This window comes from Crocuta crocuta, unplaced genomic scaffold (genome assembly GCF_008692635.1).
Source record: "Crocuta crocuta isolate KB4526 unplaced genomic scaffold, BGI_CrCroc_1.0 scaffold57, whole genome shotgun sequence".
Lineage (NCBI taxonomy): Eukaryota > Metazoa > Chordata > Mammalia > Carnivora > Hyaenidae > Crocuta > Crocuta crocuta.
The window spans coordinates 4341064-4366105 of NW_027532163.1; the positions used below are offsets into that span (position 1 = coordinate 4341064).

At 40.5% G+C, this 25042-nt stretch overlaps 1 protein-coding gene across 1 annotated transcript in view; it reads right to left on the bottom strand.

Moving 5' to 3' along the window:
* Positions 1 to 25042, bottom strand: part of PI4K2B (phosphatidylinositol 4-kinase type 2 beta) — a 56045-nt gene that overhangs the window by 26639 nt on the left and 4364 nt on the right. The window contains exon 2 of the mRNA XM_077776606.1: positions 7032 to 7191. Within this exon, the coding sequence (XP_077632732.1) occupies positions 7032 to 7191 (160 nt within the window). The remainder of the gene's footprint in view (positions 1 to 7031; positions 7192 to 25042) is intronic.

Sequence of the window (25042 nt, forward strand, 5' to 3'; positions counted from 1 at the left end):
AAATGCTATTACATGCATTCAACATCATGAAAATTCAAAACATACACTTGCCTGATTTTAAAATTTGCCTTCATTTAGACAGAAATAAAACTGTTTTTTAACTAATTTTTAAAAGTGTGTGCTAAGAAAAATGCTACAAAAAGGGCTATCCGGCATATTTAACCTACTGAAACGAATAAATAATACAAGTATTTAGTTACATCACTACAGTGATTGATGTGCTAATCCTAATCATTCTTATGTATCCCACGAAAATAATTAAGAATGGAGAAACTTAGTCTTTCTTTATCCCTTGTATATCCCCAGCACCTGGATGAGGGATCAGCATTTGCTGGGTACTTAATAAATATTTAATTGAATAAATGAAGTATTATTTATATAGTAGAATATGCCAGTAATAACTACCATTAGTCAAATGATATTTCTTCCAGGCGAAGGCTCTGTTTTTTGTTTTTTTTAAAGTTTGTTTATTTTGAGAGAGTGAGTCAGGGAGGAGCAGAAAGAGAAAGAGAGAGAATCCCAGGCACCGTTAGTGCAGAGCCCCACGTGTGGCTCTAACAAAGAAACCATGAGATCATGACCAGAGCTGAGGTGAACACTTAACCAACTGAGCCACCCAGGTGCCCCTAGGCAGAGGCTCTTAATAAGAAAGAACTTGAGGGGCACCTGGGTGGCTCAGTCGGCTGAATGGCTGACTTTGGCTCAGGTCATGATCTCGCAGTTTGTGAGTTCGAGCCCCACATCAGGCTCTGTGCTGATAGCCTGGAGCCTGCTTCCGATTCTGTGTCTCCCTCTCTCTGCTCCACCTCTGCTTGTACTCTGTCTCTCAAAAATGAATAAACATTTAAAAAGTTAAAAAAAAAAAGAAAGAACTTGAAAAGTTATTTATTTCAACCCTGCTCCTAGCACTAGTGTACTTTTTACAGTACATCACCAGGAGGTGGTCTTTGGGAAAATGTTTAAATACTTTCAACAAAACATCACTACTTTTTTCATGATCCTCTTATCTGAAAACAAAAACAGTGTATAACCTTCTTCCTTTTCCAGATATTAAGTCTCCGGTAGTTTCACCCAATGTCCTAGACCTGCTGTCTGGAGCAAAACAAATGTCTACTCACTCCTTTCTCCCCAAGGATAGCCCTTCAAAAAGCTGAAGATCATTTCATGTCCCCCTAAGTCTCCTCTATTCTCATCTCCTCCCATATGGAAGTGTTTTCAGGCTTTCAGCACATGAGTTGCCCTCTTGTTTCACGCCTCAGGTTTTCAATGTGCCCCCTTATAAAATATGGTCTCCGGAATCGTACAACCCATTGCAGGGAGTAGAGCCATCTCTCAGCGTTGACATTATACCAAAATGAGAAGCACTATGGGATCACGTTAGTTGTTCAGGAATCTGGTCATACTACTAATTCATATTGAACCGGCTGAACTCTTGGTCTCTCCCATGCTGTACTTGAGCAGTTCTTGTGGAAACTATGTGCAAACTTGGCCATTATCACTATTAAATCTTATCATATCATAAAGCTGAGCTTTATGAGTTCATCATGTAACCTGCCTTTGTTGCTCTCATGGAGCCCATGCTTATACTCTGAATAATAATAATAATAACTGAATAGTAATAATAATTTAGTTTCAACCAAAATCAGATCAAACAGAACCATTCTTGTAAAATCAGCCAGGATATTCTTAATCCCTTTCTCTCTATTTTGTCCGTATTGAGCAACTGTTTTGGATAAATCAGATAATCTCCCCATATGAAAATGAGATTCTTTGAAGATGGCCTGGATTTTACCATTACTATCTAGAATGCCGCTTAAAAGACAACTGGTCCTACTATCCAAATTGCTGCCAGAAAAAATGACTACTTATCAACTGTTCCAAAATCAGAGAAACTGCTTTTAGGAGATAGTTTTTCTTTAACTCATAACTCACAATTACATTCTAAAGCTTTCTTTATTTACTTAACTACATTTGGCAATTGGTTTATGTTGAAGGATCCCTCCAAAAGTTATGCTGCTTCATGCTCTAAGTGCTATGGAGATCTGGATTAAAGGTCTGTCGTCATTGTGCGTGCGTGTGTGTGTGTGTGTGTGTGTGTGTGGTGTGTATCTGTTTTAATGTTTATTTTTGACAGGGAAAGAAGCAGAGCACGAACAAGGGAGGGGCAAAGAGAGAGGCAGACACAGAACCTGGAAGCAGGCTCCAGGCTCTGAGCTGTCAGCACAGTGCCTGACGCGGGGCTCAAACCCACAAAACTGTGAGATCATGATCTGGGCCAAAGTCGGAAGCTTAACTGACTGAGCTACCCAGGCACCTCCATTGTTAGTTTTGATTTTTAATAGCTGAGGGGCATGGTTAGCTACATTTTCTTTAATGAACAAAACATTTTTTTCTGGTAAAATTCCTGTTACCCGTTTTAAGGAATAAACTATATGGTTCTGACTTGCCTCTATATCAAAGAATTTTCTGAGGAAAATCTCAATTCCACCTCTGTGTATTTCCTTTGGGTCTCCTCTAAGAAGTGGAGAGCTTCTAGTCAAGCTCCAGTCCCATTTGAGCTCCTCACTTTTCACACCCTCTCAACATTTGCCCGTGCTATTTCCCATCCTCACCACACCCCTCATGTTCCAAGCTTCTTTCCCAGGCTAATTCTTATTGATCCTTCAACTCCATCTGACCATCTGTAACACCGTAACAAAATGATCTAAGTGCAAGAAGGGCAGAGATCTTTGTTTTGTTCTGATATATTCTAAGTGCTTAAAACAGAGCCTGTTATATAGCAGACCCTCAATAATCCCAATAATTATTTATTAACAAACTCTCCCCTTCACCACTTTTAAGCCTTATCACTGGCCCTTTAGTAAGCAGAATTGGAAATGGAATAAGAGAATCCATTTTATAAACCTTTCATGTAAGTACACATGGCAACTTATCAAAATGAGCTCCTCCTCACTTGAGGGTTGGGGTTCTATCTTACCCACTGACCAGAATATTTTCTAAAGAGAAAAGTCGTTAGCTCACTAGTTTGGTGATGTGAACCCTGCCTCGGGGGTTCAAGTGCCAGTCATCCTTCAGGTCTCAAGGTGGATGCTACTTCCTCTGCTAAGCGTTCCCTGGCCCCTACATCCAGGGCACAGTTCAGTGGAATCCTCAGTTTTCCCCACCCAAACAGATCGGCTGTTGGAACTGTCTGTTTTAACCGACTTTTCCTCCATTACTATAAAGCTATGCGGGGCAAGGCTGGTGACTAGACATCCATTTGGTATCTGGTCACCACTGTTTCCCCAAGGCCTCAATTTCCATCGGCACACAGTAGGCACTCAGGCATTTGAGAATGATGTATCTCAGCAATAAATGGAAAACAAAGAATAACCGTCTTTTAATTCCTGGTTGAGGAATAATCACTTGACAGCGAGAGGTGGCGGCTCACTGTCTTTCAAAAGCTCAGTTACGGATAACTGTCAAGCCACATAGGACATCTGCTCTATACACCGTCCTCTAAATTCAGCCAGATTATCAGTGTCTAGAATCTGGATCCAGCAATACTGACAGCACCATCCATTAGAATTTCTTCTATTAAAATGGGCTTCAAGGAAGTTATAAGAAATACTATGAAATTCATCACTTTTATTACAAACATACTTTTCGGCATATAGTCTCTTCTCCAAAAGATACATGACAGGTTATCCTTAATCAGGTCTGTTTTGATTCAAATAACTAGTTTAACTTTATGGGCACACTGTACTTCTTTCAAGTTGTGCTCTGTAACCTTAAATATCAGATTTGTGGGCTGCCTGCATGAAGCATCTCATGTGCATTTTGTGTATTATTACAGCCTCCACCTTGTTTATTTGATTACCTTATTTCCTACTCTCATCTTTTTTCCTTATTTTTAAATAATGCTATTTTTTCACACATTTGTAAGCCATTAAGAATCATTAAAAGGCTTTTAAATACACACTTCCTTTGACTTTGGTAGTTCTTTGAATATTCTAACACCATTCTCTATTTGTAGGCTCTCCGACAGAACTAGTAAGTTCCTGGTTTGTGTTAACTGGGATCTGGGAGAAGTCACTTCACCTCTCTGTGCTTCCTTAAAACGAGAATAAAAAGTAAAACTCACTTCATGGGGTTAGTTATATATTAATACAAGTAAAGCGCACAGAACTTCACAGACTGTTACCTAGGTATTATCATCTGTGTGACTCTCCAACTCACTGATTAAAATGATGGCTAGAACAAGGAATGAATCCCACTAATCTTTCTACTTTGACACTGACCCAACAATACGATGTTTATGCTGGTTCTAGACCTTGTCAATGTCTTGCTCAAGTAAAGGTAACAGATATTCTTCCACTGGCTAAAGTACATAAAGCTCTTATGTACAGAGACAAAATAGGTAAGCATAAATGCTCGTGCACTGAGCATAAGATAAATGATGTTAATATTAATCTAAATGCAAGAATTCCTTAGAACTAGCGAGGTGATGTCATGGAAATTGGATGGTAAAGGACAAAGAAAATTAATGGAACTCATTAAAAAAATAACTTGGGGCCCTGGGTGGCTCAGTCATTAAGCATCTGACTTTGGCTCAGGTCATTACCTCACAGTTTGTGAGTTTGAGTCCCACACTGGATGAGCTCAAGCCCTGCTTTGGGTAAAACAGGTGAGCCCCACGTCTCTCTCTCTCTGCCCCTCTGCACACTCTCTCTCTCTCTCTCAAAAAAATAACAACCCCAAAACTTAAAAATCTAGTTATAATACTCAACCAAACTTTTTAGGAGCCTGGTTTGAAATGTTTAAAATACTTTTTAATACTCAAAACTATTTTTAAATCCATTAAAAACAAGACCTCCATTAATTAATCAAAAGTAACATTATTTTACAATAACTGGATCTACCACAAAATGGAAAAGCAGGACATAAAAAGAAGAACTAGGCTCAGTCTGGCTTTACCACTTCCTGTGTACATGACTTTGGCCTACCTCTGAACTTCTAGGTACTAGACATTACTAGACATCTTCAGTCCTCACAAGGATGAGTAACAACTAACTTGCATGCTGTTGTGAGAATTAATGAACTACACTAAAAGAGATCTCAGCAAACAGCAAATAAACTGTGATATAAATAAATTATTACCATTTTGAAAGGTAGGAGTTCTCTTTAGTAATCCATTTGTATTATGAGTACTATATTCTATCTCAGTAACTTTTTCCAGCCTTAATGCTATTTGCTCACAAAACCTCACTTTCAGGGGCACGTGGGCGGCTCAGTCAGGTAAGCATCTGACCCTTGATCTTGGCTCAGGTCATAATCTCATGGTCATGAGACTGAGCCCCACACAGGGCTCTGCCCTGGCAGTACAGAGCCTGCTTGTGATTCTCTCTCTCCCTCTCTCTCAAAATAAATAAGGTTTTAGGCTCTTTCAAAATCTAGCTACCCAGGTAAATTTAAGGTAGAAAAAAGGAAAGCCACACAGATCTTAGTTACTTCACAGATGGGATTCTAGGTAATACAGAAACAAATTACGTAGCTAGGTCAATGTGGGTCCATTTATGACCATATGTTTGTTCTGTTCAACACTGTACCCGTCAGCTGAACTGATGGCCACAGACCTGCATATCAGACCAGTCTGCTCAAGCTTTTTAGTCATGAAACACTTCAATGGGAAATCATCTGCTTCTCTAGGGCCTCTTCAATTTATCTGCTTGTGTGTTTGAATGTGAGTTCAACTACAAGTTGAATAACCTATTCCATCCAAACTTCCTTAAGCTGCAGGAGGTCCATCAGTGTGCTGGTAGCAGGACACGTAAAATCTAAAGACTCCAGAAAGACTAAGCAGTAGTAACGACAAGTACAGTCTCTGTGGCTTTTCTTTAAGGTGTCACATAGGGGGCTCTACAAGCACAGACCACGCGCCATCTCACTTAAACCATCCTGACCACCAGGGCGCCTGGGTGGCTTAGTCGGGTAAGCGTCCACTTTCGCTTAGGTCATGATCTCGAGGTTCGTGGGTTCGAGCCCTGCGTCGGGCTCTGTGCTGACTGCCAGCTCAGAGCCTGGAGCCTGTTTCAGAGTCTGTGACTCCCTCTCTCTCTGACCCTCCCCTGTTCACGCTGTCTCTCTCTCTCTCTCCTAGAAATAAATAAAACATTAAAAAATTAAAAAAAAAAACCATCCTGACCAACAAATAGGTGTTATCCTAATTTTACAAACTAGCCCGTCTCATCTCTAGCTATGATTCATACACACCTACTATTTTACTATCAAAGTAGCCTAACTCAACCTGCCAGAAACTTTCTCAACAAATATCCCTGCCTGCAACAGCATGCTTACCCTTCATTAATTTTCGATATCGTACCAACTATCTTCTTTTCCACGTGAGGCTACCAGTCCACTTAATAGTGAAAAAGTCCCCCCCTCCCCAAAGTAGAATAGAAATGGTTCTAGAAAGAAAACTTCTTGCAAGAGATAGCAGCTAGGGAAATCCAACTGCCTCTGCCCCCTCTGGCTAACGTCACAATAACATTAACTAGGAAAAGGTTTGAAACGTGTCCCGGTGGCAACTAGATACGCTTGCTCCCCGCCTCTCTGTCGTCATCCATCTGCCTGGCGAATTCGCAACTGCGAGGACTTTCCTGATAGTTCAGGCTTCTTATTCCAAAACCCAAGTCCGAACTTGAGAAAACAACTTAACGTCATGTTATCATGCTAAGTTTTTTGTTTTCCAGTGTCTGATTTCAAAAGTTTAGGCTTACTCTTACGGGAGGCCTCAAGGATCAGAGTTTAATGACACCCTTGGGCCTTAAGAGAAGTGGTCTAGGGCCCCTGGAAAAGGTGCAAGGAAACTGGGGAGCAGGGAGAAAGCCAAGGGGTCGGAGGTTCAATCGGCGGCCGGCGCCGGGTCTGGGCTCCGGATGGGAGGGATGCCTGGGAAGCGCTGGTGGGGGACAGAGGTGGGACCCGGGAGGGGCTGGGCAGGGACGCGCGCGGGTGCGGGAGGACCGCGGGGTGTAAGGGTCGAGTCGCACCTGCACCCAGGGGGCGATTCCGGTTCGGGCCGGTGGGCGAGCTCTGGAGGGCCCTCACGCCCCAGGAGCAGCTTCGGGGCGCGTCCCGGGACGGGAGNGGGCAGGGAGGGCCTTCACCTGCTGCTGCCAGCGCCGGAAGAGCGGAGGTGGGGTGGATGTCCTGGAGGAGTCGTATTAGTTACCTCCGTGTAGCCTCTCCTCCACCACAGAATTCTCCTAAATAGTTTACCACCGTTATTATTTCTGTGACTAACTTTTGTTACCCCACTACAAGCACATGAGAGCAAGGACCTTGTCTTTTGTTCAGACCTTCGGGATATTGGTTGTTTGTATTTTGTCTCTTTTTATTACGGCTAATTTAGTTAGAAGTTTATCCTTTTTAAAAATCTTTTCAAAAAGTCATCTTTTGATTCCATGGATTTTCTGTTTTCTAGTTCACTGTTTGTTGTGCTTTATTATTTCCTTCTTGCTACTTAATTGGGATTTGACTTCCTCTTCGTTTTCTAGTTGGTCAGAGTAGAAGAGTGTATTATTGATTCTGGACCTTTCTAATTTTTTAAAAACGTAAGTATTTAAAGCTATGCATTTCCCTCTATGCGCTGCTTTATCTGCACCCACAGTGTTTGCTATGTTGTGCTTTCGTTTTCATTAATTTCAAAATAGGTTTCATTTCCTCTATGGTTTCTTTTTTGACTTACTTCTTTGATGTGTGTATGTAATTTCCAAATATTTAGGGCTTTCCTAGAAATTATTAATTGATTTCTAATTTAATTATGTTGTGGCCAGGGAAGATGCACTAAGATTTCAATGTTTTTTGAAGTTTATTGAGACTTATTTCATAACTCAGCATATTATCTACCTTAGTGAACATTCTATGTGCTCCTTAAAAAGAATGTGTATTCTGCAGTTGAATGGCTCTATAACTTATCAATTGTTTCTATAAATATCAGTTCAGTAATGATAGTGTTATTCCCATTAGCTATATCCTTATGGATTTTCAATATAGTTGTTCCGTCACTCACTGAGATGAGAGTTACAATCTAACTATAATTGTAGATTTGTCTATTTCTTCTTTTAGTTTGGTGAGGTGTTGCTTTACATATTTATTCATGTTGGTTTATTTTTGAGAGAGAGGAAGAGAGCATAAACAGGGGAGGGGCAGAGAGGATGGAGGGACAGAAGATCTGAAGTGGGCTCTGTGCTGAGATCAGAAAGCCTGAAGCGGGGCTGGAACTCATGAACCATCAGATCGTGACTCAAGCCAAAGTTAGACTCTTAACTGACTGAGCCACCCAGGCACCCTTGCTTTATATATATTTTTGAAATTGTGGTATTAGGTGTAGACCTACATCAACTGTGTCTTCAATTAGGTTTTTATTTCTTCCTGATGTTTTGGCCCGTTCTTTGTTTTGTAATGAACTGTCTCTCATCCTTTGTAATACTCCTGCCTTGAAGTCTATATTGTCTGAGAGTAATAAAACCGCTCCACTTTTCTTAAGCTTACTGTTTGCCTGGTAAATCTTTTTCCACCCTTTTCTTTTCAGTGTATTTGTGTCTTTATGTATGCATGTTTGTAAATAAGTATGTATCTCCTGTTAATAACTTATAGTTGGTTCTTGATTTTATTATTTACATTTAGTCTGATAATTTCTGCCTTTCAATTTGTGTTTTTAGTTTACTTACATTTAATGTAATATTAACATGGTTGGATTTAGATTTACTGTCATTTACAGTATGTCTTTTGTTTGTTTCATACTTTTTTGTTTCTCTGTTCTTTTCTTGCTTTCTTTTGGGTTAATTGTATTTCTTCATATTTCATCTTAGTTCCTCTATTGACCTTCTGCTAAACCTCTTTACATTAATTTTGAGTGTTTATTCTAGCACTTACTGTATACATCCTTAATTTATCTCAGTGCATATAGAGCTTACATTGTAGTACCTGGTGTAAAATGTAAGAACCTTGCAAAAGTGTCATTCTATTTATCCCCCATCCTTTATGTTATTGTTGTCACATATATTAGGCCCACATATATTTAAATATAGTGAATAATTTTTGTCTTAAACAATTACATGTCTTATAAAGAAATTAAGAAAAGAATGTTATTGTCTTTTGTATTTACCCACATATTTACCACTTCCAGTGTTCTTCCTTCCTTCCTGAAGATCTGAGTTTCCAACGAGTATAATTTACCTTCCTTCTGAAGAATTTTTTAAAGCATTTCTTGTAATGTAAATCTGTTGATGATAAGTTCTAAGTTTTCATTTATCTGGAATTATCTTTATTCCTTCATCATTTTAAACTTTTGTTGTAAAGAGACAGAGAGAGAGAGAGAGAGAGAGAGAATGAATCCCAAGCAGGCGCCAGTGTGCAGCCCCAGGCAGGGCTCTATTCCACAACCCTGGGATCATGACCTGACCCCAAATCAAGAGTAATTTCTACCTCTACCTTTCATTGTGTTTGAATTATGTCCTTCCACCCACCTGGCCCGCTTGCACTATCATTTTTTCTAGCTGCCTTTAGGATTTTTTCTTTATCCTTGCTTTTCAATAGCTTGACCATGATGCTCTTGATGTGAATTTCTTTATCTATATCCTGTCAGTTTTGCTTAGGTTTCTTAGACCGGTACATTTATGTATTACAGCAAATTAGGAAAAATCTCAGCCATTATTTTTTCAAATGTTTTTTCTATGCCATTCTGGGATTCCTATTATATATACATGTTAGACTCTTTGATATTGTTCTAAAGTTCAGTAGGGCTCTGTTAACTTTTTTCAGTAGTTTCTTTTTTTTCTATTTTGAGAAAGAGAGAAAAGGCACAAGCGAGGGAGGGGCAGAGAGAATGACAGAATCCCAAGCAGGCTCCACACTGTCAGCACAGAGTCCAATGCAGGACTCAAACCCATGAAATTTGAGATCATGACCTGAGCCAAAAATCAAGAGTTGGGTGTTTAACCCATTGAGTCACCCAGGTACCCCAATAGTTTTTATCTCTGTTTTTCAGATTGTATAATTTCTCTTTATCTGTTTTTAAATTCACCAGCCCTTAAGCCATTTCTAATTATCAGTTAAACCTACCCAATGGGCATATTTCAAATTTTGCATTTTTAAGTCTAGAATTTCCATTTGCTTCTTTTTTTTAAGAGTTACTATATATATATATGCTAACAGTTTTCATCTGTTAATTCATTATGACCATATATATTTTTAAGTTCTTGAGTATATGTATATGTGTTTAAAAGTCTTTACTAATTCTTACATCTGAATTATCCTAGAGTCATTTTCTATTGATTATTTTTTTCTTGACTGAAAGTCAAACTTTCCCATTTCTTTACATATTTGTTATTTTTTATCGGATGTTGTATATTGTGGATGATATATTGTAGAGCCTCTAGATTCATTATCTTTCTCTGATGAGTGTTGATATGTTCTAGTATGTGGTTAGCTAAGCTAGAGTCAAATTCCACCTGAAAATTTTGATCATTTCTTTCAGCAATCCTGATGCTGCTTTTTGGTGGGCTCCTTGGAATCTCCCTCATGCACTCAAGAGTTTAAGAGTCAACCAAGTATGTAGGCAGGGTATATGCATAGATTTTGGAGCTCTCTCCCTCTGTTATTCCTTCCTTTTCAGGCTTTCCCTCCTCAATTTTCAGCTGTCTTGGGAGCCCCAGACTCCATTCTTAAGCCATTAAGACTATGGTTTTCTGATTGAGTTTCTGCTGCTTTTCACAGTACAGACTGAGCAGTGATGTCACATGATAAGATGTATAAGCATGAATCACACTTATTACATTTCAATTCTTTGAAGAGTGGCCATCCCTTCAATCACTGCCTAAGTGCTTTTGGTTGCTTTCCAGTATCCTCAAAATTTTTTTAAAATGTTTATTTATTTTTGAGAGAGAGAGAGAGAGAGAGACAGAGCATGAGTGGGGTACAGGCAGAGAGAGAGGGAGACACTGAATCCTAAGCAGGCTCCAGGCTCTGAGCTGTCAGCACAGAGCCTGATGCAGGGCTGAAACTCACGAACCACAAGATCATGACCTGAGTCAAAGTTGGATGCTCAACCTAGTGAGCCACTGAGGCACCCCAATATTTGTTTTTGTATTTCTCCCAAAGTTTATTATTTTTATCCATAAAGGATTAGTCTGATATAACTTCCTATGACCCATTTTTTTTGGAAATGTATCCTTTAGTGAAATGAATATTTTTGTCAGTAGTTTACATGTTAGAATAGGAATATTACTTATGGTTAGATAAGGCAGGATTCATTATCAGTTCTATTTGTAGTTTTAATTTTTATAGACATAAACACTAAGAAAATCTGTTCAAATAAATAGATGAACATGGGAAACATTTTATAGTAGCAATGTCACTCTAATCTTTGATCTTCTTTCAAGATATATGCTGAAAATCACAGAGAATTTTATTTCATTGCCAAAAATTATTTTTATGATCAATCATCAGTTATCTCATTTAGGTCCTTATTTGAGTTTTTCAATTTCTCAGTTTCTGGGAAGTATATTAAAAAGGCTTCTAAAAATCTTATCCAGGGGCTCCTGGGTGGCTCAGTTGGGTGTGCGTCTGACTCTTGATTTCAGCTCGGGTCATGATCCCAGGGTCATGGGATCGAGCCTCAAGCTGAGCGGAGCACTGAGCCTACTTAAGGTTCTCTCTCCCTCTGCCCCCTCCCCTGCTTGTGCACTCTCTCTCTAAAATAATATAAAATTTAAAAAGACTTATCCAATTATTAGTAATTGTACTGTAACTCTTTCATTTCAAAGCACCTTATTTTTAACTTAGAAATGAGGCAGTAAAAATATGAACATTTCTATAGAACTTTCCCAATAGAATATTATTTGCTAAAACTCTTTTTTCTTATCAAAACCTTGGAACTATAGGTTTGACTCATTCCATGTATGTAAAACATCTAACTTAAAAGTTACTTGGTAAAGCCAGGCTTCGTTATCAAATCAGCTAGTCAAAGCAGACTCTTAAAAATTTACACAAACAGGGGCGCCTGGGTGGCTTAGTCGGTTGAGCGTCCGACTTTCACTTAAGTCATGATCTCGCGGTTCGTGGGTTCGAGCCCCGCGTCGGGCTCTGTGCTGACTGCCAGCTCAGAGCCTGGAGCCTATTTCAGAGTCTGTATCTCCCTCTCTCTCTGCCCCTCCCCTGCTCATGCTGTCTCTCTCTCTCTCTCTCTCTCCCTCTCTCTCCCAGAAATAAATAAAAATATTAAAAAAAAATTTACACAAACATGGCAAAATATGTGCTTGTGTCAACATCTCAGGTTCTTTAAAAAAAAATAATCTTTTTAAATTTTAAGTGAGCTTCATGTCCACCATGGGGCTTGAATTCACAAACCCAAGATAAAGAGTTGCATGCTCCACCGACTGAGTCAGTCAGGCGCCCCTCAACATCTCAGTTTTGATGTTGTTCCCCTGGACTATTCCCTTGGGAGTGCATTTTTTGAAAGTAGTCAAGGTTTAGAAGAGGCAAGATCTTTAAATGAAAATTGTCACCACTCCCACAATCTCATTCTATAATATTCTATGTATTTAGAACATCCTAAAGCAGGCCTAAGTGCACCATGTCTAATGTCACCATCACCTTTAAAATAATGCTCCTTTAATAAGAAAATAGAGAATGCACCGCTGCTAGTTTATGGGGCCTTTGTTTAAGGAGAGTTTTCCAAAACCTGTATTTGAAATCCAGTCTTTGTTGGGAGCCTGAGGTTTTATACACCCTGAAACAAGGAGCCTTTGGATGATTCAGGACAGCTATTCTACAGCAGCTGGTGCAGTACAGTCCAAGTCTGGCACTAACCATCCAGAGTTAGCAGATTCCACAAGTTGAGGGGTCAGTCCTCCATAAAAGTGCCCTCGCTTCAGATGCCAGCCCCATTTCAGGGGTCCCCAGGCCACCTGCATTTATGGCAAACTGTCTACAAATTCGAGGGGCTCCGATGACTCCCTTGGATTCTCTAATTTGGTAGAACAACACACAGAACTCTGCAAAGAGCTCAAGGTTCTTACCCTCTTGGAGATCATAATGAGATGGAACTTACAAACAGGCAGTTTACAATACAGTTTGCTAAATGCTCTCTGCAGGAGGCACAGGCTGCTATGGGGGCATGTAAGAGGGGCAGAGATCAGGAAAGGGGGCTAAGAAAGGGAATGAGGAAGTAGGGGAGAGACGTGGCCGGAGGAAAATCTCATCTGAAATTTCTGACATCTCTTAGCAGTTCAGCTGTTGCCTTTTGCTGGGCAAATAGATGACAGAGGAGGCTCTCAGGGCAGATGATATTTACTTGTTTGTTTATTTTTGAGAGAGAGAGCAGGGGAGGGGCAGAGAGAAGGAGAGATAGAAAGCCAAGCCGGCTCTGCACTGCCATCACCGAGCCCGATGCAGAGCCCAAACCATGAGATCATGGCCTGAGGATGCTTAGCCAACTGAGCCACTCGGGTGGCCCAGAGCAGATGACATTTAGATGGAGACTTCAGGGCTGAGAAACAGCTGTGTGTGAGAAGAATGGGGAATAGAGCAATCCTGGCAGAGGAGTCAGCCTGAGGACAGGTGCTATCCCAGTGCTGGAGAGAGAGGAGTGAACACGTGTCTGTTCTCAAGAAGCTCCCATTCTCATGGGGGAGGCAAACGATAAGTAACAAAGAGGATCTTAGCATGTAAAACGTTAACAAATTGTATCAAAAAGGACACCGCAGGATGGGAAGTACAGAATGATGGTGGTGTGAGTGGGTAGGTGCTATTTTACATTAGGTAGTGGGTTGAATGGTGGCACAAAAGATATGTCCGTGTCAAATTCCTAGAACCTGTGAATATTATTTAATTTGGCAAAAGGGTCTTTGCAAATGTGATTAAGTTAAGAATGTTGGGATGAAGATCATCCCAGATGATCTTGGTTGGCTCTAAATCCAAGGACAAGTGTGTTATAAAAGAAAGGCAGAGGGACGTTTGAGAGAGAAGAGGATACATGGGGGCAGATGTGAAGATAAGGCACAGATGGGAGGGCTGTGGCCACAAGCCAAGGAATGTCATTAACAGCCACAAGAAGCAAGTGCAATAGTCAAAGACTCAAGTAGTCTTAATGGAATTGAGGGAAATAGTGATAGCTCTTAGGCTAGCTGGGAGAATACATGCTTGCCACTAAATTCTTTCTATATGGAAATTCTGGAGCTTCTACTGGTGTATACCTTTTCCCACTGATTTTTTTAACCAAAAAGTAACATTCAAAATGATTAAGTGTATTGCAAGGTCTTTGTAGCAATGGGAAAAAAAACCCCCAAGAACTACTTGACTAAGGTGAAAGTTTTAATTAGATGGGATTTTATTTTTTTTAATTTTTTAAAAATTTATTTCTGAGAGAGAGAGAGAGAGAGACAGTGTGAGCAGGGGAGGGTCAGAGAGAGAGGGAGAATCAGAATCTGAAACAGGCTCCAGGCTCTGAGCTAGCTGTCAGCACAGAACCCGACATGGGGCTCAAACCCACGAACCATGTGATCATGACCTGAGCCGAAGTCAGATGCTTAACTGACTGAACCACCCAGGTACCCCTAATTAGATGGGATTTTAAAGCTTGTGTTTCAACTGCTATGCAATCAGAAAACAGAGAAGACTAGTCTTTTTTTTTTTTTTTTTTTGAGAGAGAGAGAGAGACAGACAGACAGTGTGAGCAGGGGAGGGTCAGAGAGAGAGGGAGCCACAGAATTAGAAGCAGGCTCCCTTCTCTGAGCTAGCTGTCAGCACAGAGCCCGATGTGGGACTCAAACCCACGAACCGTGAGATCATGACCTGAGCCAAAGTCGGACGCTTAACCGACTGAGCCACCCAGGTGCCCCAGCACTAGTCTTTAAGTAAATCTGAACATAGCCACTGGGTTGATAATCTGTTCTGGCTTTGTTTACCTAGCTGCAGTGGACTTTTGCTTCATAGGGAATCTATTATTTCCTTGAGAAAACACAGAGATCCTCTAGATGAGCCCTTCCATTTCTGTTCTACTCCAATATTTACATGTGTATATTGTGATTTGAATACAGATATATTAAAAAAATTAACTCCAAGTTTCCTGTCATTTCCAAAATTTGTCTTATACTAATACTGGATCTTGCTTTAAGCAGAATCTGTTCTCAAAAACTTATGTACAAATAAAATGCTGATTTAATGCAGTATTAATTAAGGCTACAGGCTACAGTTTACTGAAAGCCAGATTTCTGTTGCATGTACTTTGGGTTCTGTTGCATATTCACCTTCACAGCAACTTACCGAGGCAGGAGTTCCTATTATCCTTTCTTTACTAATGGAAAAACGAAGGCATGTAAAGGTTAAGTAATCTGTCTCAGATTACCCAGACAAAAGTGGTGGTTAACACTGAATACAGGCAGTCTGGGTTCATCTTAAACCAGCTTCTCTTCATATAGGAAACCAGTAGAAATTTCTTTCAGAATCACAATTCTGATCACTGTCACTAGCTTCTAATGTTATCCCATTGCTCACCAAACCACAAAAACAAAAACAAACCTAAAATTTTACTGTGGCATGTAATTCCTCCCAAAGACATAAGCCTTATGTTTTGCTTCATTTCAGCTACAGCCATCTTGAACTTTTCCCTGTTTCTAGAATCAGTTATTTCATGTCTTCGTGGCTATCCTTGCTGTCAGAATATCCTTACCTTCTTCACTAGTTTAATGTCAATTGCTTTGGAATTCTGAAGCTTAATTATTTCCCTATTTGAAGGTGCCATAAAAATGTGAGTTCCTTGCAAGGAGAGATATATTGTTCTCTTCTCTGTAGTTCTCTCTCTTCCTCTTCTAGTAGAAGAGTGACTAGAACATAGTGTGTGCTTGACAAAAGTTTTATAATTAATGAACAAATGAATGAATGAGTAAAATTATATTTAAAAGAATTCTATAAATGAACTCTAGTAGAAGTCATCAACCCCTAACTTCTCTTTAGTAGCATTGATATTTGCTCTCCAAATATCCCCAAGACAATTTGTGTTGGGGGTCCCCAGTTTTGAAGGTTCATTAGGAGGACTCACAGGGCTCAGCATGTAGTCATATTCATGTCTAGGAAAGATTATTGTGAAAGGATACAAAGCAGAATCAGCAAAGGGAAAAGGCACATGGGACGAAGTACAGAGGAAACCAAGCGCTCACTTCCAAGAGCTCTCTCCAAGTGGAATCACTCACACCTCCTCCAAACTATAAGTCATGACAACATTGTGAAAGATTTCTACAAGGGAACCTCATTAGAGAGTCACTGCCCAGGCCAGTCATGCAGGCACCCTCTGCCTAGCATCTCCCCAAATTCCAGATCCCTGTAGAAGCGAGTCAGGTGTCCAGCATACACCATGTTGTTTGTACAAGCAGTTTAGGCCCAGTGAATTGCTCTTATCAGGAATGGTGGGATCTCTTCCAAAATCCAAGTTCCCAGATGTCAGGCAAGGGCCATTATGGCCTTTTCAGTGATGATCACAACTGCCAAATGAGAAGTGGAGCTTCTGAAGGGAAGGGTGCATCTCAGCAAGAGAGGGAGAAGGTTGGTCAGGCTTCTGTGCTCTAGAATGAACAAAACGGACAGAAGCCTAGTTCCTCAGAGACTATCTCTTAAGTCACACGCATAATGACTGAGCCACCCAAGCGCCTGCTGATACTATTTTTACCTTGTGTCTCAGAGTTAGTATTGTTGGCCAATGAATTAGATGCAAAAGAATCTCAGAAGTACAACTGCAATCATTCCTGGTCTGCAAGAAATTTTCAAATGACATATTAAGCAACTAAGAAATTACCAGAGACTAAATGTGTTCTGCCAAAATTCATTATGTTGGTATTTAATCCCTAATGTGATGGTATCTGGAGGTGTTGCCTTTGAGAGGTGATTAGGTCATGAGGGTGGAGCCCTCATTAAGGGATTTAGTATCCTTACAAAAAAGTTCCCCGAAGAGCTCCCGTGCCCCTTTCCACCATGTAGGGACACAGAAAAAAGATGGCTGCCTGTGCTTCAGGAAGTAGGCTTTCACCACACACCAAATCTTCTGGTGCCACTAATTGGACTTCCCAGGCTCCTGAAGTGTGAGAAATAAATTTATATTGTTTATAAGCCACTCGCATAACATATTTCTATTACAGCAGCCCAAATGGACTAAGACAGTCATTGTCAATATGGAAAGAACTTTCTGAATGATTTAATCTATCCATCCTTCCATCCATCCACCCTTTACCCTGTTGATTCTACTTCTGAAATATCTCCTGAATCATCAACTTCTCTTTCTCTTCATCACTACCACCACAGTCCACACCATCATCATCTCTGTCTGGACCATTCCAACAGTCTCTTAACTAGACTCTTATTTCTACTCTAGCCCCCAAATTAGTTAGGATATCACGGGAAGCAAAAACAGAAATCCCAACGTAAATTGGTTTAAAAGAAATTCGTTATCTTGCAAAGGAGGAAGGGCAGCAAGTGGGCAAAATTGGGAGCTGATTGACTCAGGGGCTCATCATTGTCACCAGAGACCCAGGTTCTTTTCCATTTTAGCTCATTCATGCTTAGTTTGTTGGCTTTACTCTCAGGATGCTACCCTTTATGGGTGAACATTGGTGGCAGATGTTGTAAGCAACTTCATACCCAGACATGGCCACATCCAGAAGCAGGAAGGGTCTGTCCCCTCGTGCATTTCTACAAGTGAGGATGCCTTTCCCAGAAGTCTTCCATGATAGACCTCCCCTCAAACCTCACTGCCCAGAACTGGTTCACATGCCACTGTGGAACCAATCACTCACTGACAAGGGGAATGGGACCATTGTACTGACTTGAGACAATCAGAATTTCTCTTTGGGGTTGGGAATATGATCCCACTTTCCTGAGTCACCTTGAAGAGACCAAATTATAATTCTGCTGGCAAGAGGTGAGCGAAGAAAAGATACTGGACCAGCCACCAAAGGTGTCAGCCAGGCCTTTCAATCCAAATCTCTTTTCTATAGAGCTGCCCAGTGTGATCTTCTCAACTTGCATTTTTAATTATGTTGCTCCTCTGCTTAAAGCTTCAGTGGCTTCACCTGGTACCTAGAATGTGCTCCAAAGATGTATTCGGGTTTACGAATGTTCGCAAGCTCTGTATACTGCCGTCCTCACTGTCTGTAAACCATTTTTCCAGCTTCATTTCCATGGGGCTTATGCCTATCCCTGCCTGTGGACTGTAGCAGTCAGGGTTCTCCAGTAAAACAGAACCAATAGATATAAAAGATTTATTTAGAGGAACTGGCTCATGTGGTGGTAAGGGTAGCAAGTTCAAAATTCGCAGTGCAGGCTGGCAGGCTGGACACTCAGGAGTTGATGTTCTCGTCTTGAATTTACTCTCTGGGAAGCTTCAGTTTTTGCTTTTCGGCCTCGCAACTGATTGGATGAGACCCACCACATTATGGACCGTATTCTCTTTCACTTAACATTAACTGATTATAGAATGTCAACCACCTCTCCAAAATACCTTCACAGCAACATCTAGGTTAGTGTTTGATTAAATAACTGGGCACTACAGTCTAACTAAGTTGACACATAAAACTAACCAGCACATGGACCATTCTTTTCTTCTTTTCTAGCCAGAACACACCCACTCTTCTTCCAGGCCTCAACTTCCCCAGGAAGACTTGTATGCAGGACTCCTTCCCCACCCAGATTAGGTGCCCCTCCTCCCTGGCTCCAAATGAACTCTCTAACTGGCACACACAGCATGCAACTTTGTAATAACCTGTTTTCCTGTTTACTAACTAGAACATAAGCCTAGAGAGCAAAAACTATGCTCAGATCACTGTCACGCCCCATCAGCCAGCACAGAACTTGCCACATAGCAGGCACCCGAAAACTAGTTAGCAAGGGGAGGCATCCGGTCCAACTCCATGTTATGGTTGAAATAATAGGCTTAGAGATGAAAACAACCTTACTTATGATCCCCCCACAAATTAGTAGCAGAGCTGGATCAAACCTCTGGTGTCTTGCCTATGACTTCAGGCTCCTTGCACTTTGTACCTCCTCCTTGTGCAGGAAGGTGAAGATCCACCAGATGTGACAAGGTTTAGTTTTTAGAGGCATGTGTGTCTAGGTGTTTTGTATTTAAAAAGAAATGCACGCTTAGGTTCCTGTAATAGGGTTTCATGGTTGTTTATTTTTTATGTACATATGATGATAGGCAGCTCATGTGACAGGGACAGCCATCCAGCTGAACTTGAGGGAAACCTGGCCAGGAACTAGTCCATCCCTCTGCTCCTTAGCAGCAAGGGGTCACCAGTTCCCTGATCTGCTTCTTTCAGCTCTGCCACCTCCTATCTGTTCTTTTCCTGTTACCCACTCACTCCTCATCTGGTCATGCTTTCCTGACCTTGCGGCTGCTGCTTATGAGTACTATGGGCTCACTCATGCCTTCTCTCTGCAACTTTTCCGAGTCTCTTCTTGCCACCCAAATGACTCGCTCTTTCTATTTTCTAAACCTAATTTCCAACTGGGCACTCCGGTTGGCTTCTTTTGTTACTATCTTTCCTATTTGATTTGATAGAGTTTTTCATGCCTCATCACTTCAAAGGTTAGCCCATGAATGGGCTGATTTTAGATCCAATTGTTTGTGATGGAGGAGGTCTGGAGGCAGGCAGATCATGTGGCGTAGAACATTCTAGAGACTGTGAGAGGGCTTTTTTTTTCTTTTCCAGTGACTGAGAGTGAGGCGGGTACCTTCATTGACCTGTCCAATATAGCAGAAAAAAAGATGACCAGAGTTTTTGGATAATAGTCCAAGGTGTTATCTCATGGCAAGGTATGCTAGTCTTTTAAAGAGGCTCAGGTGATCTCATTTCTGGCATGTGGTGGCTTTAGATTTTCCTTTTCAGGTTAAGAGGCTGGGAGTAAAACATGCTGGGGGCAGTGTGAAGAAAATGGGAAAAAATGGAAAATGGAAAGAAGTAAAATAACCCTGAGATTATAACATTATTTGACTTGGACAATAACAGGTGAATTTAAATGAAGCTAGATCTCAAAGTGATTTCTATGAAAAGAGACAACTAAGTTTTATTTTTCTTCCTTTTTTTTATATAAAGATTTTAATCTAATCTGGTAGAGTAGAAGAAAATAACTCAATGTTCTGAAAATAAATTTCCCAGAGGAGGCCATTAAGGCAGCCCTTTTGTTTCCTGTCATACTCTGAATCAGTTACAAGGACAAACTCTATTTGTTTGGGTACATTAATTTTGCTCAATGGCCTTTCTATAAAATGAGCATCAAATTGATGGGACTGGACCTCAGCAAAGAAGAAGTTCCAATTTTCTCTGGATGGATTGTTCTGGACGTGCAGTGGAAAATTATTATTAATAGCGATTCATGTTTACTATCCAGTGAGCATGAGAGAAAGATGGAGTTTAGACATGCAGCTGTATCCAACTAAGTACTGAGCATCACAGGACAAATGACTAGGAAGTGATGACCCCAGTCTTTGGCTCCTGTGTGGCTAGTCTGTTTGGGCCATATTTGGTGCGCTGGATCATCGATTTTCTCTGACTGTGCCTTGGTTTAGAACCTTCAGAGAAGCAAGATAGGTTTTTGATGTGATTTAGTCATTTGAGTTGTCTTCTTGCAGGTTCTTGGTGGTGCTTAAGCCCCGGATGCATCCATGTGTTTATTTCAATCATTCAGCTGAGCTGAGCAGACACGTTCCCTTCCCTCACGGAGTTGATATTTTAGTGATTAAATTTGGTTCCTAGGTCTTTCTGCTTCTGATTCAGCCTTCTAAGATCAAATAAAAGCAGAGGTATTTCATGGCTTATGGATTTGCCTTTTCAGGTTAAGGGGCTAGGGGTAAGCCAGGCTCAAAGAGGGTGTGAAGAAGGAAGTACAAAGGAGTAAAATAACTCCATCTTCCTGGGGCTTAATCAGAACCCAGCTAGTCCCCGTGGTTAGTGGAGTATGGATAGTTACTATAACGCTCATTTCTCATAAAAGTATATGCCATTGTTATTTGCATTCTGTGTGCTAAGCTAATTCCCGAGTTTATTTCTCTTTCTCTTTTCTGCAGAAATAAATGAAGACAAACTAAGTGAGAACAGGCAAGGTGTCTTTATTTAGAGCTTGCTACAGCAAAGGAGTCAGCCACCATCACTTGCGTTTTGGCAGAAACTGAAAGGCAGCCAGAGGAGCAGGAAAAATTTATAGTGAAACAAAGGGAGGGCTTCAGGTATGTCCTGACTCGAGACTGTTGGCATGGGGAGGCTAATTAGAGAGCCAATTAGAAGAGAGCTAATTAGAAGGGGGCATTCTATATGATTGGTTAGGGGTATATATTGGGCTGTCTCTGGTTGGTCCAAAGTTCAAAAATTAGGCAAATTAACTTATTAATGAAGTCCCAGCTGTTTGGGATCAATTGCTACAGAGATCGTTATTTAGCTTCCTAGTTGGTTGATTGAGATAGTGGTGTGACTTCTAGACAGAAGATTGGCTTCCTGGGCTGGTTACTATAGATAATAGGTTGGTTTCCCACACTGGTTGCTGCGGGTTGTGGGTCAGAATCCTGTTTTTACATATGGTCTGGCCATTGTCTGTTTGTATATTCAGTCTCTCATTCATTTGTTTCACTTAGGTTGCTTCATCTATTTTAACTTTTAAATCCTTTATTTTATACATATCTATTAATAGCCATCAATTCTGCACCCTTCATGGTACATTTTCAAAAAAATTTTAACTACCAAATAATGCATTTTCATGAATAAAAAGTTTTAAAATAGAAATAAGGAAAAGGAGAACTAATTTTATAAACTCCCACCAACCACGTCCCTACTGACAGTTTGCTATATGTTCTTCCTATGCATATGTATTAATATAATCTCATAGTACTTTGTACATTCATGACTCTCTTATATATAGTAGTTGGTGTGTATTTCTCCCTCTGGGGTTTTGCAGAGATGAAGCATATTTCTTATTCAACCATTACTCCCCAAACCTTGCACAGTACAAAAACCTTGCACAGTACTTTGAACATAGTAGTATATTTGACAAGTATTAGTTGAATATTTTTTGTTGAATCACATTAAGTTGTATCCCTTGTAAGTAAAAAAAAAAATCAAATAATGGCAATTTGATGTGGTCAAATCTATTGGATGGATGATTGGATGGTCAAACAGATAGACAATGTACAGATAAATTACAATGCCCTTTACCATTGTCAGTTCTGTTCCACATAGCTGATGATTTAAGCATCAATGTTCTGGATAAATGTGTTGTGTCCTCTTGACAATGATGGGGAAAATTCTGACTTCTCTCAACTTCGTTATTTCTTCCATGTACTTATGACTGTTATTTAGCCAATTACCAAATAGCAGCGTCAGTCCTTTTCATCTATATGTGCATCAACTTTTTTTTATAAGACTTCAATCTCCTTGTCATGAGTAGATGGATCATTTCATTTTTCAATTATTTGAGCTTCAGTTTAGGATTTTGGTTAATGGTTTTGCAAGACATTGATTAGAGAGGTCTTTTCTTTCCTGATTAAAAGCATATATGATATCCTTTCTCCAGCTCTCTTTTATTTGTATCTAGTAATTGTGGACATAAATATATGACTATGGTGATCTGTCACATGCTATATTATGTGAATTTTTCAGGAAGCAAAATCTTATTTAAAAATCATTTCAGAAGGTTTGTCATTAGTCAGACTAAGGATTTTGGAAGTCAATCTTAAGTAAAATGAATTGTTTTCAATAAAACACTGTAATAGCAAATCACTGCTGCCCACCCCTATTTAATATTCCTCCTATTATAATATCTGTGTATAATATCTAGAGTAGACTTGTTACATAAATTATCTCTAAGACTGTGGTCTTTAGGCCTTGGTGTTTGAAAACTATAACCAGTGGTAATTTAGTAGAGTGGGTAAGAGTGCATGGTTGGCTGTCCCTAGTTGTCTCTTCTTCTATGTCTGTCTCTTACAAGTCCTGCTACCTCAGGCATGTTACTTTCCCTCTTGGAGTCTAGTTAACTCCTGTGTAAAATGGTGCTGTAGACTGAATGTTTGTGTGCCTCCAAAACGTGTATGTTTAATCCCAAGTATCAGTGTGATTTTATTAGGAGACGGGGCCTTTGAGAGATGATTAGGGAATGGGGTAGAGTCCTCATAAATGGGGTTAGTGCTCTCATAAATGAGACCCCAGACAGCTCCCTCACCCCTTCTGCCATGTAAAGTTGCATGGAGAAGACTGCCATCGATGCACCAGGAAGTGGGACTTCATCGGACAGTGAATCTGCCAGAGACTTGATCTTGGATTTCCAAGCCTCCAGAACTGTGAGAGATACGTGCTTGTTTATACACCACTCAGTCTCTGGTATTTTGCAATAGCATTCTGAAAGGGCTGGGATAAATGGGATAAATTATCTTGGAAGATAAAGTCATTCAGTCTTTCATTCAATATGCACTTAGGCATGTGTCCAGACCCTGTCCTCGGCAGTGCTATGGGGTAGCACAATTCCATTCGCAATATGGTTACACGATACATTCACTTTGCTTTCTTTCTTTCTTTTTTTTAAAAATATTCTTATTTATTTCTAGGAGGGAGAGAGAGACAGCGTGAGCAGGGGAGGGTCAGAGAGAGAGGGAGACACAGACTCTGAAATAGGCTCCAGGCTCTGAGTTGGCAGTCAGCACAGAGCCCGACACAGGGCTCGAACCCACGAACCACGAGATCATGACCTAAGCAAAAGTCGGACGCTTAACCGACTAAGCCACCCAGGTGCCCCTCACTTTGCTTTCTATGTTCTGGCGATGCAGTGAGAAAGGAGGCAGGCAAGCCTTTTTCCAAGTTCTTGTTCCGTTATAATATCACCGGCAGTTCAAAGATAAAAGTCAAATGTTGTAGGTGGAGGAAGGAATACTTGGATTCAAATCTGTTGTTAGATCTTGGGAAACTTCTGAACTCTTCCCTCTCGATTCCCTCCTGGGCAGAATGTGTCTCTGCCTCTCTTACCTCCCAGAATTGTCTAGGAAGTTACTTTACACCTGTTAGCAGTTTACCTGAGTTATTATAATTTAATGAGATCATCAAATGATATCCACTCCTTGAGTGCCCTTTCTAAACTGTAAATGTAGTAGTGGTGATTTATTTTTAAAAAAATAAAGCTCAGGTTGGTTTGAAAAAAGCAATGTTTTTCCAGTTTTTGGTTAGAGAGTTAAGCATTCCCAGAGGAGTTGGAGAATGCTTCCCTGCATACAGATAGAGAAGTTATCCACAGTTATTTCCAGAAGGCATCCCTCTCCACTCCACTTATCAGGATTAACTGGGAAACATCTTAAAAATATCCATACTTGAGGGGGCACCTGGGTGGCTCAGTCATTTAAGCATCCAACTCTTGGTTTCAGCTCAGGTCATGCATGATCTCACGGTTCATGGTTTGAGCCCTGCATCGGGCTCTCTGCAGATGGCACAGAGCCTGCTTGGGAGTCTCCCTCTCTCTCTCTGTCTCTCTGTCAGTCTGTCTCTCTCTCTGTGGTGTCTCTCTGCCTCTCAAAAAAATAATCCATACTTGGGTCTCTTGGGTCTCATTCCAAGCAATTGAATTGCAATCCCTGAGGGTAGGGCGTTTTAAAAAAATTAAACATCACCTCTGAATGATTCTAATGTGCAGTCTGGGCAGAGAAGCACAGCCTCAAGAAATGTTCTAAACTAATGCCTGCAGTTTTGCCAGAAAAACTATTGAGCATTACAATCGTCCTGAATGGGCAGATCGTGGTTTGCCCAGCCTCCTTCCACCTTGTGAAGGCGGCAGCTATACATGCTCAGGCAGTAGGAGAGGGGACCTGCCCTCTGCTCTTACAAATGGCATTGCCAGCATTTAATATGTTTTACAGTAGTTATAAAACCACCTATAATTGAATTGCTTCACCGATTAGAGTGCTTTCAAATGCATCATCTCATGGAAATAACATTATCTTTTTGCAGATATAAGGAAACATATGCTCATCGTAGGAATT